General features: G+C 41.2%; 1 protein-coding gene across 1 annotated transcript in view; it reads right to left on the bottom strand.

Annotated features, from left to right (window-relative positions):
• The window catches only part of ephb3a (eph receptor B3a), a 31,293-nt gene extending 22,058 nt beyond the window's left edge, over positions 1-9,235 (bottom strand). Inside the window, exons 1-2 of the mRNA XM_079349354.1 lie at positions 8,687-9,235; positions 1,395-1,459 (exon numbers count right to left, since the gene is read on the bottom strand). Of these exons, the coding sequence (XP_079205480.1) occupies positions 1,395-1,459; positions 8,687-8,750 (129 nt within the window). The 5' untranslated portion in view covers positions 8,751-9,235. The remainder of the gene's footprint in view (positions 1-1,394; positions 1,460-8,686) is intronic.
• Positions 9,236-13,635: the final 4,400 nt, after the last annotated feature.

Below are 13,635 nucleotides of genomic sequence, written 5' to 3'. Positions count from 1 at the left end.
TATAATGCAAACAGGGAGTTATTTATTAAAAAGCCCATCTAAATGCAGTACTGTTAGTGTGAGTGCACTGTGGCAGTCCTCCTGAGCACTTCAGGTTACATTGGTAGAGAAATTTTTTTTCTTCCCATGCCTTCACATACGAATAACCTTAGAGCACATATTTGCATCCAAGAGGTGGTTTTTTTTGTTTTTTAACAGCATGCAGCTTTGAAAAGACTCACTGAAAAGCCAACATGTGACACACATGACTTCTCACTGTGTTAAGGGAACAGAGAATAAAGCTATAAATGTGGTTAACACTGCTCTTTGTATGTTGCATCTAACCTAACAGGATATGATAAATGGCTTCATTGGTCAATAAATTTAGTCCATTAGGAAATAACCTTGTGAGAAGTCAATCCTTTTTGATTTTTTTCTTAATTCCCTCTTGGAGCGAATGCTTCTTTTCCATAACAAATGAGCTTCCAAGAAATTGATTATTTCAACTGGAAGAAAATAATGCATAACTCATCTCACGTCTGCGATCTCCTGTGCAATTTATTCCCAAACGATGAGCCCAAGAGTCGGCATTAGGCGTCATAAATCACCAGCAACACGTTGATGCACTACCTGACAAATATGATAATTGCCGGCCCCTGAACGTATGGACCTGTCAGGCTGCGAGGAGAGGGGCTGCCTCGCCTGGTCCTGACATATGACTTCATGGATGCTAGGACATTCAGAGCAGACCCTCATAGGAAAAAAAGGCAAAGAGGAGGGCTGCCGAAGATCGTTTCCATGGAAACCCACCATTTCCATTGACTGACTTTGCGCTCACGTAGCGAAGACAAATTACACTGGCCTGGAGTGGGGGAGGTCTTTCAGGCTGTTAGCCCCGGGGTCAAATTCATGTTGTTTTATTTTCTCACCGTTCCTGCAGGGGGATCAACTGAAAACTTTAATTTGTGCCTTAATGCGCTCTTGGGCCTATAATGTAGACGATACAGACACATGCTTTCAATTATCAGGCTCCCTATCCTGTGGAGACACACAGGGTAGAGTCTACCTAAAAGTCCTTACGCACTGTGGGGTTTTGCTTTAAGCATGTGCTCGTTTGCACATTTATTTAACTGCTTTATGTGTCGTCGAGCTTTTAACATTTGCTAAATACTGAAAATCCTTGATTTCTTCCACGCATTGTGTGTTCCTCATTTTGTTTTTTTGTTTTTTTTAAAGAATCCAAGAAAGCAAACATACACAGCAAAAACAACAATATAAAACAGTGGGAGGTGTGCTGCTCAAGGCAGACTGGGCTCTATTAACAAGCAAATGGAACAAATGTTGTTAAAAGGAGAAAAAAAAACAAGGGAACGCAAAAAAAAAAGAAAAAGGACAAACACACACACTTAACTCACCCCACTCTCTGGGAACGTGGTCCATGCCAGCTCTGTAGTTGCCCACCGACTGTCCATAAGGGTTTCTGCAAAATAAAAAGAGTAGGCGAAAGGTTGACAAAGCTGAAATAAAAGGTGTGAGGAGGAGAAACTGTTGCATTAGGAAGCGCACACACACACACACACACACACACACACACACACACACACACACACACACACACACACACACACACACACACACACACACACACACACACACACACACACACACACACACACACACACACACACACACACACACACACACACACACACACACACAAATTCCCTCTGCGTCATAAGAGGAGCAGGTAGAACTTCCTCTCCCTCTTTCAAAATCTGCACCCACATGCACTCAAGTTTTTGAAAGCACTGGCAATCAGCGCATATCTCTGACTCTGCCTAATTAATTCCTTCTCACTGTATGTGTGTTTTTTTTTTTTTTTTGCAAATGCACTCCTTTCAATATTCATTTGTGGAGCTCAGAACAAAGCCTTCACCAAGATGCCTTCAGTGGGAAATATTCCATTAAGAAGCTGCAGTTCATTGAGGTCAAACAAGCACAGGGAGATTTAATAAATCATATTTGTAGGGGAAGTTTTCACCCAGAACAACCGAGTGTGACGCCGCTCAACTCAGATTTGTCAAATCTGAGTTAAAGGGGGGGGTGAAGTGAGAAGTTTTTTTTCTTCCCCTGGCTGTTTACGACTTCGCGAGGAGGTGAGAGCGGGGTAGATATAAGAGGAGAGGAAGTGGAATGAAACAGCAGGATCAATAAGCATTGTTGTGAGGCTGTCAATCAGTCGTCACATGAGAGGTGGTCCGGGGACTTTTATTTTGCAACCTTCACAAGAAGCGACCCGTCTCTGGGTTCTCAACATGCAGCTGCGGCCGCGTCGACTCCCATTGTTCTGTTGTTGTTCGCACATAATTACAGCAACAATTACACTTTCCTCACGGAGACTCAATGACACAACGCCTGCTGTGCACCATTTGCTCGCAAGTCGTTGATAAAGGAAGGTGTGAGAGGGTAAACAAATAGCATGTTTCTGTGTGGTGGAACAACAGCAGCACTCTTTTAAAAAAAACACACTGCTTTGTTCCTTTGCGTGATGAGAATGCTGTAGGTTTATGTTCTTCTTTGAAGGCAGTGCCGTTAAAGCACAGGGTGTCCTTGGCTTGCTGGGTGTCAATAATAGGAGTTGTGTGATTGAGTGAGAAGATTGCTGGTCCATCTCTAGCTGCTGAGCTGGAGCTGAGTGTGTGTGTGTGTGTGTGTGTGTGTGTGTGTGTGTGTGTGTGTGTGTGTGTGCGCACTCAGTGTTCTGTGTGTTCTTCAGAGAGACAACATGACTTTTCTTATTGTTGGATGAGAGATAAAAGCAAAAACCGAGGATAAAACTAATGATTACCTATATGTTGATTGAGATGACATTTGCTTATTCTTTAATGGCTAAAATGTAAAAAAAAAAAAAAAAAAAAAGAAAAGAAAAGAAAAGAAAAAGAAAAAATAAGCATAAAATCTTCAGAGAGAAAAGTTGGAGCTGGAACAATCTGATCTTCTTTGGGGACTTTATATGGACCAATGAATCTAATCCACCTCTGAATTCAATCCGTAATGTTAAACTATGCTCCACAGTCAGTGGAATCTCTCCTCATTTTATTGCTCCATAAGACGACGTTTACTCTGCAGTCTGTGGTGAGTCTGAAAGTTAGGAGTAAAACTTCCTGGTTTCTTTGTTTCTATGCAAATGAGCTTCACTTTGTGTGTAAATGAAAACAAGCTGACAGGAGCTGACAACTTGTGTTTGATGTAAAGTGATCAACTATTTATGAAACCTCCTCAGATCCTTTTGTTCTCCGTCACAATAATGTCAAAATTGACGAGTCAATACAAAATTCAGCAACACTTAATAACATGAGAACAGCAGCTCAAAGGAACAGTTTGGCATTTAAAGGATATATGCTAATGTGATTTATTGTAAGGGTACAATAAAGTAATTGATACCTTCCTAACGTCTATACGCTTAAGTAAATGCTAGCAATAGAAAGCTAATTATCTCAGGGCAAGGATGGGAAAACATGTTCACAGCTAGCCTGGCTCGCTAACAAAAACCTGCCCAGCACTTTGAAACAACAGAGGTCATCATATTTTTTATTTATTTCATTAATGTGTATAAAATACGAACAAAGGACACACAGCCCTGTGTGTTATTATGAGAGGACATGTTGAACCAAAGACTAAAGCTCGATTAATCGACTGGCAGATATCCGCCGATATTAGCATTACTACTGGTATTGGCTATTTTATCGTAAAAATGCGTTGATATTAGTCGATTTATTAACCAGTCAAAAAGCCCTTAATTTAGGTTTACCTACCCCAGGTCCAGACAGTGACCACTTAGCAGAGCTAGGCTTACATGATGGTTGTAGCTTCATATTTACCTTGATAGACACAATGAGGGGATTTGATGTTCTCATCTAAAGCTTCTCAGTTTTAAAGTAACATCCTGTAACGTGGCTCATAAAAATGTTACAAATTCATAAATGGATTTATCACCTCTTACTGTTTCAATCCTTAAAAAATAACCAAGACTGAACACATCCACAAGTCCTGTGGCATCATGAAGATGATCACACATCTTGTATGAGATACATGTATAGAAGTAATAATGTTGTTTTTTTTATTCACATCAGGACTTTCTTTTAACACGGGGGAACATTTTATTTTGTCGTTAAATTATCTAAACAGCAAAGTCTTCATATATGAAGCTTTGAATATTCATTTGAACTAACAGTAACAGAACTTTTAAAATGTATTTAGTGTTGGGAGCCCAGCATTAGGAAATCATGTGATTAATAACCAGAATTTGAATGGCAGTGTTTTTTGTTTTTTTTTGTAAAGGTTTGAATAAACAGATTGTAAGTGGTGCATAAAATAAACATTTTCAATCTTTTACAACAGAGACTGCATTAACCTCTGCACATTATTTAATGAGTAACATTTATACAGAAAGCAAATGTAAATCTGAGCTTTAAAAACAAAAACATATCCTGCAATTCATTAAAAAGCACTCCTGGTCCTCTGTACGTGAGCGTGAGGACACGAGCGGCAGCAGTTAATAACTTCACTTGTCGAGCTTAAATCCACGACTGCGAACAAGGTTGTTTTACTGATTAGCACGACTTGAGACGGAGAGGAGGAACTAATCAGGGAAATCAGCGTCTGTTGTCTTTGCCTGACCACCCTCAGCCCTGTGAGGCTCACAGCTGACTGATCACTCCTGGACTACATGCTGCTGATCCAGCTCGTCCCCCTGAGTGTCTGAACCGCAGCGTCACCCTCTCTTCTCTGTCCTGGTGCCTGGAGCCAACACAGAGACGGAACTGCTCATCCCGAGCTCCTTACTGACACTCCTTTAAAAACAGGCTTCAGCTCACCCAACGACCCACCAAGCATGGTGCATCCTTACAATCTGGGTCTAAGCCCCATGTGTTGGCAGGATTTTACCCTGCTGAGCAAGATATTGAACTCGAGCAGCTCTACAAGTACATGTATCCAAAACTGACCTTTGACTTTCGAGAAGGGAGGCCATTTGTTTAAGGAATTATTTATATTATTTATTTTTTACATTTTAGCCATATGTTATAAAGAATCTAAGCTGGTTTCTAGATCTACCTCTGATAACAACCCAATTACAAAATGAGGTATCTGTGAGTAGTTCAGTCAATGCAGGAATTGGAAACTGTAAAAAAAAAAAAAAATAAATAATAATAATAATACCCTGAAAATCTTGTGGCAATACCATTAAATGGATTTGCAGTGCAGGCAGAAAGTGTCATGTTAGTCCGAACTAGAAAATGCAAGCAACCAGTCGTTGTTTCCTGATTATTATCGATTTTAACACTATCTTTGATGGGATCTTTGTGTTGGACAATACTGAAATCCAGGTAACAGAACTAGTAAAGGGGAGAGGGGGGAACAAAAGGTGTGGTACGTCACTTGTTGTCACCATATGGATTCAGCGTGCAGCCTTAAATCCTCCTCCTCGCCTTTCACTCTAAAATTGAGGTTACTGTTATTTTCCCTCCAGGGCAACTCAACTTTAAAACAAGCTGCCAGAGAACATAAGGCTCCAGGAATCAGCTGCATCTTTTAAATCACACCTTAAAAAAACATTACTAGAGACTCTCTCTAGCTATATTAAATTATAATTTTGAAGAGTTTGAATTTATTGAAAGGTGTCTCTTTTTGTGTCCTCACCTCCAACATAGCCTGTCTTCTCTCAACTTTGTTTTTGCATCTTTTGTCCTCTTTTTGAAAGTGCTATACAGGTCTACGTGTGCTTCCTTTTTTTTTTTTTTATCACATCTTGGTTATTCTTTGTGTTTGTTGTTCAAATGATTGGAGGGACACATCTTACCACCTAAATGCTGCTATCTCTCCGACACTGCTACACTTGTATTTTACATTGAACCATCAGAGCAAATCGGATTTTGGCCAACAGGTGACGTCTTCTGCCCAATTAAAATCCGTTTTTCTCAATCAGCAGCTAGCTACACTAGCTTACCAGTAATCAATTGAGGTGACACAACAGATAAACTTCAGCTGCTGCATGTTGAATGACACACTTGCCGATTGGCCGATGTGTCTCAACGGGGCTGATATCAGCTGATAATGTTCAGCTGATACTAGGCTGCTTTCCTACAACTACTCTACTGTAGTCACTATTAGTAGATTCTGTCCTGGCATGATATTTGACCTTACTTTAAAGTGAGGGAGGGGCGTTGTTTTCTAACAGAAGACAGCAGAAGGGGCTGACGTTAAGTATCCTCAAGCCGAACATCTGAGTCCCGTCTTGGGTCTAAAACACTCAAATTTCAGTCTGAAAAAGGTTCCTTCAACAACAACTCTCTTTACCTGAAGTGTGTTATCGCCATCTCACTAAATCCCTAGATTGAAAAAGATCCCATTTGTCCCACAGTTCTCCCCCTTCCTGTCAAATTTACAACGCCTCTGAGATCGCCTGGCTGCTATAACTCAAATCCAGAAATCTGCCCCCTCCTCTCCCATAAAACTACAGCAGCGTCGGAGTCGTCGTCTTACCCCGCCCGGGGTAAGAAAACAATGCTGCAGTGGGAACTTTAGAGCATCACCACCCGTGGCATTTAGTGGGGTTTGTTTTTTTGGTTTTTTTTCTATTGCCCGCTGGAGCCAAAATGCCACACAACTGTGCATTCTCAGTGCGCTCTGGGAGCTCACACATGCTAATGTTTTATTCACTTTGTAAGAGAGAGGGTGCAGCATGAAAGGGAGGCCTCGCCTTGTACGATACTGACACTCACTGCCAACAAGCAAACATGAAATATTAACAGCCAAACATCATCATCAGCGATCAGAGGATGATCAAATGCTATAAATAGGTGCAAAAAAAAAAACAACAACCTGGTGTTCCAGCTTAAAAAAAAAAGTCACTTGTGAGCTCATTCTAAGCGCAGGTTCATTTGTATTTTGGAGCATGCTTCCCTCTATAGAAGCACAGTGATAACAGTCGACAGTGATGCTCAGTTGGACGCTTGATGAGCTCTTTTTGAACAAGTCAAGCTGACCTAATTCAATCTCTATTCAGAGCTGCTTGCATCTGCTTTCACAGGTCAACAAACAATGATTTGTGTTGATATCCTGATGCAAAGAAAGCAGTGAAATGTGAATGGAGCTCCCTATTCATTTGAAAACCATCAGCAATCCTGAAGCGTTTCCCTGCATGAGACGCATAAACATGCTGGAGATGATTTTATAAAATGCTTACCGAGTGGTCGTCCATCTAGTTTACGAGCTTTTTAAAAATAGAGTACAGTAAACGCCGACTGTAAATGAGAGTAATACAACATTAAAGTGTCACAAGTGCTGAGGCTTTTACTGCAGTCTGCTGGTGTGAATTGGAGATAAGTCGTTAGTGCATCAGCTTTTGTAAATACACTCAAAAGTTGCAGTGCAGCTTTAAAAAACCATGCGTGCACACTTGCCAATCGGAAGAGAAAAAAACCCCCCAACCTAAATCCAAATTCAAGCCATGTGTACAAATGCACTGAGTAAGCAGCAAGAGTTTCAAAAAGGCCATGCAATCATCTGCCCTTCATGTTGATCCTCAGAGGACAAACATTAGTTAACCCCTCCGCTTTGAGTAACACTTAGTTGTCTGGGTTTTTTCTTTTTTTTGGGGGGGGGGGGATTGGGGACTGATCGTCACAGCGTCAGAGCCCAGTGGGACTTGGAGGGCTGCTGCCGCCGCATTGATTTACTCGCTGACACCAGAATTGATGAGGGATCAGGCTGGCCACGGTCCAGGAGAGGCAGATTGGACCAGGAGGGAGGAGGAGAAATGTAGCTACAGCTCTGAGAAAGAGGAGTCGTCACCAGGGTGGGTGGGAGGGAGCACTGGTGGTGGTGGTGGTGGGCTTCTTCTCCCTTGAGGACCACTCCCTTGGTGATGGAGAGGGCTTCAGGGGCTGCAGCTTACTTGTTAAGCCATTGACCTTTAATTCACACTTGTCGACTAATATGTTTCGCATGTGTGTCCCTGTGGCACTCCAGGGTCCACGAATGATCCACCTCGGGGTCTCTGTTTAAATACGCTACTCACTACTGAACCCAACAGATCATATGAAGAGTGTGTGTTCTGTTGTACGGTGACACTGAAGGGACAAACCTCTGTGAGTGTGAATCAAACCTCGAAAAGGTGGGGCATGCAGGTGGGCTTCCTCAATCAGCTTGTGGGTGTGACATCAACAGGGGACAATAGCAACAGGGCAGTCCTTCATGCGCATAGGAAACACTTGGATGTCAGCACACACACACACACACACACCTCAAACAACAATCACACAGGGGGAACGAGGCGTGCTGATACATGTGTACATGAGCAACAATCACACAACAAATTGATACTCAGCGGAATTGCCTATTTAACGGAGCAGGCCGCTTTATATTAACAACCATAATTAACCACATCATGAATGGAGTGTGGTTTGCAGAGGTAATTCCGGAAATACAATGACTGGTCTTCGAAATAAACTGCCCCCCATATGAGAGAAATTGGTAGAAGAAAAAACACAATGTGTGCTTTTGTCCGTGTCAGATTTTCTGTGTGTTTAAGATCTTTTTTCATGGAGACAAAAGGGGTTTTACTGCCAAATTCTGATGCATACAAGCAGCCCCATTGTTCATCCACGGGACACAAAAGTAGACATACATTTAAAAGACGACATACCTTCTACAGCCAGCACCACGGGCACAACGAGGCTGCACACCCACAGCAAGTAATCCATTGTCATAAAATAAGCTTTTGCAACATGAAGAAAGGTGTGCAGACTGGACCCTCCAGATGGATGGACACTCAAAGACGGAGCGCCTCAGCCGAGCTTGTTGTTCCCCCTCCAATGCTCATGTCTTCGGCACAGATGAAGACTCTCACCGCCCCATTCTCCCCACAATCCTCCACCAGAACCGAACACTTCCCGGGTCCCGTTATTCCTCCAGACTCAGTGTGAATGCAGTGTTGCTCAGTCTCATTTTTTTTTTTTTTTAAATCTCACTTAACCCAAACAGAACCCCTGTCCAGGAGCGCATCTCTTTGCTGCTGCTCGTCCCGAGCAGAGGAGGGAAACCCGGCCGTGGAGAGGTGTCTGCCCGCTGAGGGCTCCGTGAGGTCCTCTTCGGTTAACTCCGTAGAGCTGTTGCTTGTATGTGAGGGATGTGCGTCGGAATGGCAACAGTGGGAACCAGACACAGAGGGGGCTGGGGGCTCAGGCAGCGCCAAGAAAGACACAATAAATGTAAGGCTTCCGGCCAAGAGTTTCAAAATAATAGTTTGCTGCGAAATATTGACAACTTCATATATTTGTTAGAGGGGAAACAGTACACATTGGGATTCATCACTAATATGATTTCAAAAGATGGATTTGATATAGGCTAATAGTGTTCTTTTGTTTTTAAGTTAGTAGGCCTACTTTTATTGTTTGACTTAATATACATCATCGTAAAAGTGGCAACAGTATTTTAGCTGATCTTGTCTCTTTTTTTAAATTTATTTCAATCCAATGAATGCATTAAAGACCATTTAAAATGTTGGCTTTTTATATTTGATTAATGTTTTTTCTGATCCAGTTTCCTTTTATTTTAAATATATTTTGGTATGTACACTACATAAGCCTATCATTTTTACGTGAACTTTGAAAATTCTACTATAATAAGCCTGATTTGTTTTTGTATATCTTCTTCTTCTAGAATAAATCAATTGTGTTTTAAAGGATCAAAAAGTTTAAATCATCTGCAAGTGTAGCCCCATCTTTTTGAATGTTTTATAGGTTGACCTCTCACAGCAGAGATTTTTTTTTTAATTTACTTTAATGCACTCAATCTGTTCTGTGATTCACATTCAATGAATTGTTGTATTACAATAAGTTCAGTCTAAAATCTTTTCATAAATATCAACTAACAAACTGATTTCAATTCTTTTCAATTTTAAATACCAACAATCATGCACAATGTTGTACTATCACCATTTTGAATGTTCTTTGTGATAACCTTGAAGCCACGTTGATGTCAGTGCAATGAAAAAGGTGAGTCACACCTTACTGCTTCTTGATGGCAGCTGACCTCACCCTCATCAGTGATGTCATGGGCCATGACACCTTCACCTCACGAGCAATACATTTGTGACGTTACTGCTACTGGTGATGAGCGCTCTGTGTAATCGAGTATCATTTAATATGAAGTATTTTTTATTTTTTATTTTGGAGTAAAAAGTCCCATACTTCCGGATTTTCACCGTTTGTTTTCAGTAAGCTTGACGCAGCTCGAGGGGGGCGCGGAGCTTGAGGGGGAGGAGGAGGAGTAGGTCGGTTGGTCAGCAGACAGAAAACGGCCACCATCCCGCAGTGTGTGTCCGTGCTGGTAGCAGGTATCACCAGGATGGACGGTCCGCTCAATGCGGATCAATCCTGGCATCAAACGGAGTGTGGAGGAAAACGTCAATAGGAGCTTTGATAACAATGAACAGACAGCGCCTCCCGCGGGTTACTGAGCGGCCATGGAGACCGATCCTGCACAATTACCACCTGTGATTGGACACACACGGAGTAAATGCAACGACTAGAAGGCTACTTGTGTGTACGAAAATCACCATTAGCCTAATTTAGGATTATCTGATCGATTGGATAGAAGTATAAACTGCTCAGCACAGACAAATAAATAAAGGCCTTACTGGATTTTGTAAATCATCTCGTCGCACGGAGACAGATCTTGAATCAACTAAGTAATACGAGCCAACGAGAGATCTTCATTCAGCAACTCACTCACAATGTTTAAAATGAAGCTCAGTTAAACTTTATTAAATTTGACCTCTGATGGATGTGTAAGCATATTAGGTGACAGAAATGATTTATTTTATTATATTCAGCCTTATAGGCTGTACAGTACCATGATTTTATCTCGTGTTTTCAAAACATTGAATATCACCCTCATGGTGTGTCTTGATTTTATTACCTTCTAACTTGTTGCTTGCAAATGATGTGATTAGTCAAAAATATTTATCATGGTGAAAAAAAAAACTACATGTAGTCTTTGGGGATGATTAATTGAAGGGGCTCTTTAAAAGACTATCTACTAAATTATGAAATTAGATTTCCACTCAGTTAAAAAAGATAGCCTGATCACACACTTAAACACGCCTTGCAGTAAGTGTTTTCCAAAAACGATCTGGTTTACATACGTGATCTGGCTCTTTGAACCTCGTTCTGACACATTACAATCATGTGTCTCTTGTGTGTTGGAGAAAGACGGTTACAGTAGCTACTGCACATCAGAGTGATGGTTCAGATCAGTGTCCTGACAGACTGTCTGCCCTCATTAGTTCATATCATACTTTGACCTTTTTCAGTCTCTTGCAGTCTCTGCTTTTAGGTCTCTTTCCAGGAGACCCACCCGTTCTTTTTTGTCCCCTTAGCGGGTTCCAATGGAGACACAGTGTGTGTGTGCGTGTGAATGTTCTGGTAGCAGCTCAGGGACAAGGCTCCCCTTCACACTGCTAATTTATCCCTCTTTGTGCATGCACACCCACTGCTTTATAACCCCCTCCTGCTGCAGCCAGACACAGGAACACACACATGCAAAGTCCCCCCTTTTTATCCCCCTTCAACCCCCCTTCACATCCCCCACACTTCCAAGGAACTCCCCAAATCACCTCCATCCCAAAGTTTCTTTTGTCCCTCCAGCTTTGTGCACTAATTAACTACAGTTCAGTTCCCAGCAGGCTTGGGTCGGCCTCCACTACTGAAACCAGTGATGGACAGCTCTCTTTAACCAGATAGACACAACCTAAGTGCCCCCCCCCTCAAAAAAATAAAAAATAAAAATTAACAATAATAATAATTATTATTATTTATATATACTGTATATGTATATATACACACTATATATATATATATATATATATATATATATATATATACACACACACACACTATATTTCTATAAAAAAATTTTTACTAATTACATGTGACGGTGCAATAAAACCGTCTCCTCTGACATATGGTTCTTATTTGTTGCAAATGCCTCATAACGTGCTTGTTTGTTTGTGTGTTTAAGAAGCTCCTGGGACACTGAGAGAGTGTTTGGACACAATTTACAAATCTGCTAATCACTGCAGCTTCAAAACAGTCCTTGAATTCCCCCAGTGTCGTAAGTACACAGTGCAGTACATTTTCATTCCTGCTCATATTTGAAATAGCCTGACAAGCCAAATTCTGACTGAAGGGGATTGCAGAGTGAGCCACGTTTTTATATTTGCCTTCGATGAGTAAAGTAAAATGCTTCTAATTATATCTCTTTTTCAGTAAAGTCAGTAGAGTCCATAGAGACAAGTGTTAGAGTTGATCTGTTTTGTGTCTTCAGGTGTTGTTCCAGTTCAACCTTTCACCCCCCTCAAACATGATGAACTGGCAGCTAAATCCCACGATTTGAGCTGCTGACTGGACAGGGATTGTATGTGCTTCACTTGTTGTAGCGACAAGCAGAATAAAGAATTGCTGCTCTGGAGAGTCTTCCCATCCCTGCTGCAGATGAGAAATCAGTTCTTAGGCTCTGGGGGAAAAATACATATTTTACAGAGCATGGAGAGGAGACATGACGAGCTGCGGCTGAAGTGGAGGGAATGAAAACCGGCTCTGTGGGACGGCAGTGTTAAGCTGACAAGAAGGGATGACAGAAAATCTCCTCAAAGCCAGACTGTCTGTTGCAAACTACTACTGAATTTTGGAGTCTGTCCAGTCCACAGAGCTGTGTGTATAAGAAACATATATGTGCACATAGGCAGTTTGTGTGCATGTGAAAACTACTTGTGGGATCACATCTGCACTGTTTGCATGAATCTTAAAGTTCTTTGCTCTGGCTTATATGCATACAGTATGTTTAAGTGTCCAAGCATGAAACCAAAAACCATGATGTATAATCATGGTTTATTTTCTTCTTAGATGCATAATTGATATGTATCCTACATAAGGGCATGATATGGATTATGTAACATGTTTTGCAATATGAATAATGAATGAATTCTGGTTCCATGTTTCCCAATTTATATTATACATACATTCCTCTTTCTAATGACAATCTAAAAATTGGACTGAACTTGAATACAAAACTCAGAAAACTTTCTCACTACAAGATTGTTGTTGTTCTGGAGCTGTCACTAGTAAGAGATGATCTCCATCTCTAGATACAACCTGCCCTATGACATCAGAATGGTTGAATTTATTTTTTTCTGAGCACTTTAAGCGCTTTGATTACTAGTCAAAGTGTATGGTTGTCTTATGGATCAGTCCCTATACACACTATAGAGTCCAGTGAATTCACCATTTTACTGTTTTAATGATTAATGAACATTTGTATGTCCTCTATAGAGCACTCAAAGTATCCCACAACGCATTGGGAAAAGTTAGTGTACAGCTTTTGTTCTCTAATCTGGCACTAGAGTTACTTTGTAGTTCACGCACGCTCACTACATCTGACAGCAGAAGATATTACGTAAAAAGGACGCGCCATGGAGGGCGAGTAGCAAATTGATGCAATGATGGCAGTTTTTGCCTTTGTATCATTCCATTAGATGTGTTCGCAGTAAAAACGAGAGGAGGAGAAAAAACTGGAAAGCTTCATTCATCATTT

This window comes from Symphodus melops (genome assembly GCF_947650265.1).
Source record: "Symphodus melops genome assembly, chromosome: 7".
Lineage (NCBI taxonomy): Eukaryota > Metazoa > Chordata > Actinopteri > Labriformes > Labridae > Symphodus > Symphodus melops.
Note: the sequence above shows the minus strand (reverse complement) of the source record. Positions and strands in the feature narration are given on the sequence as shown.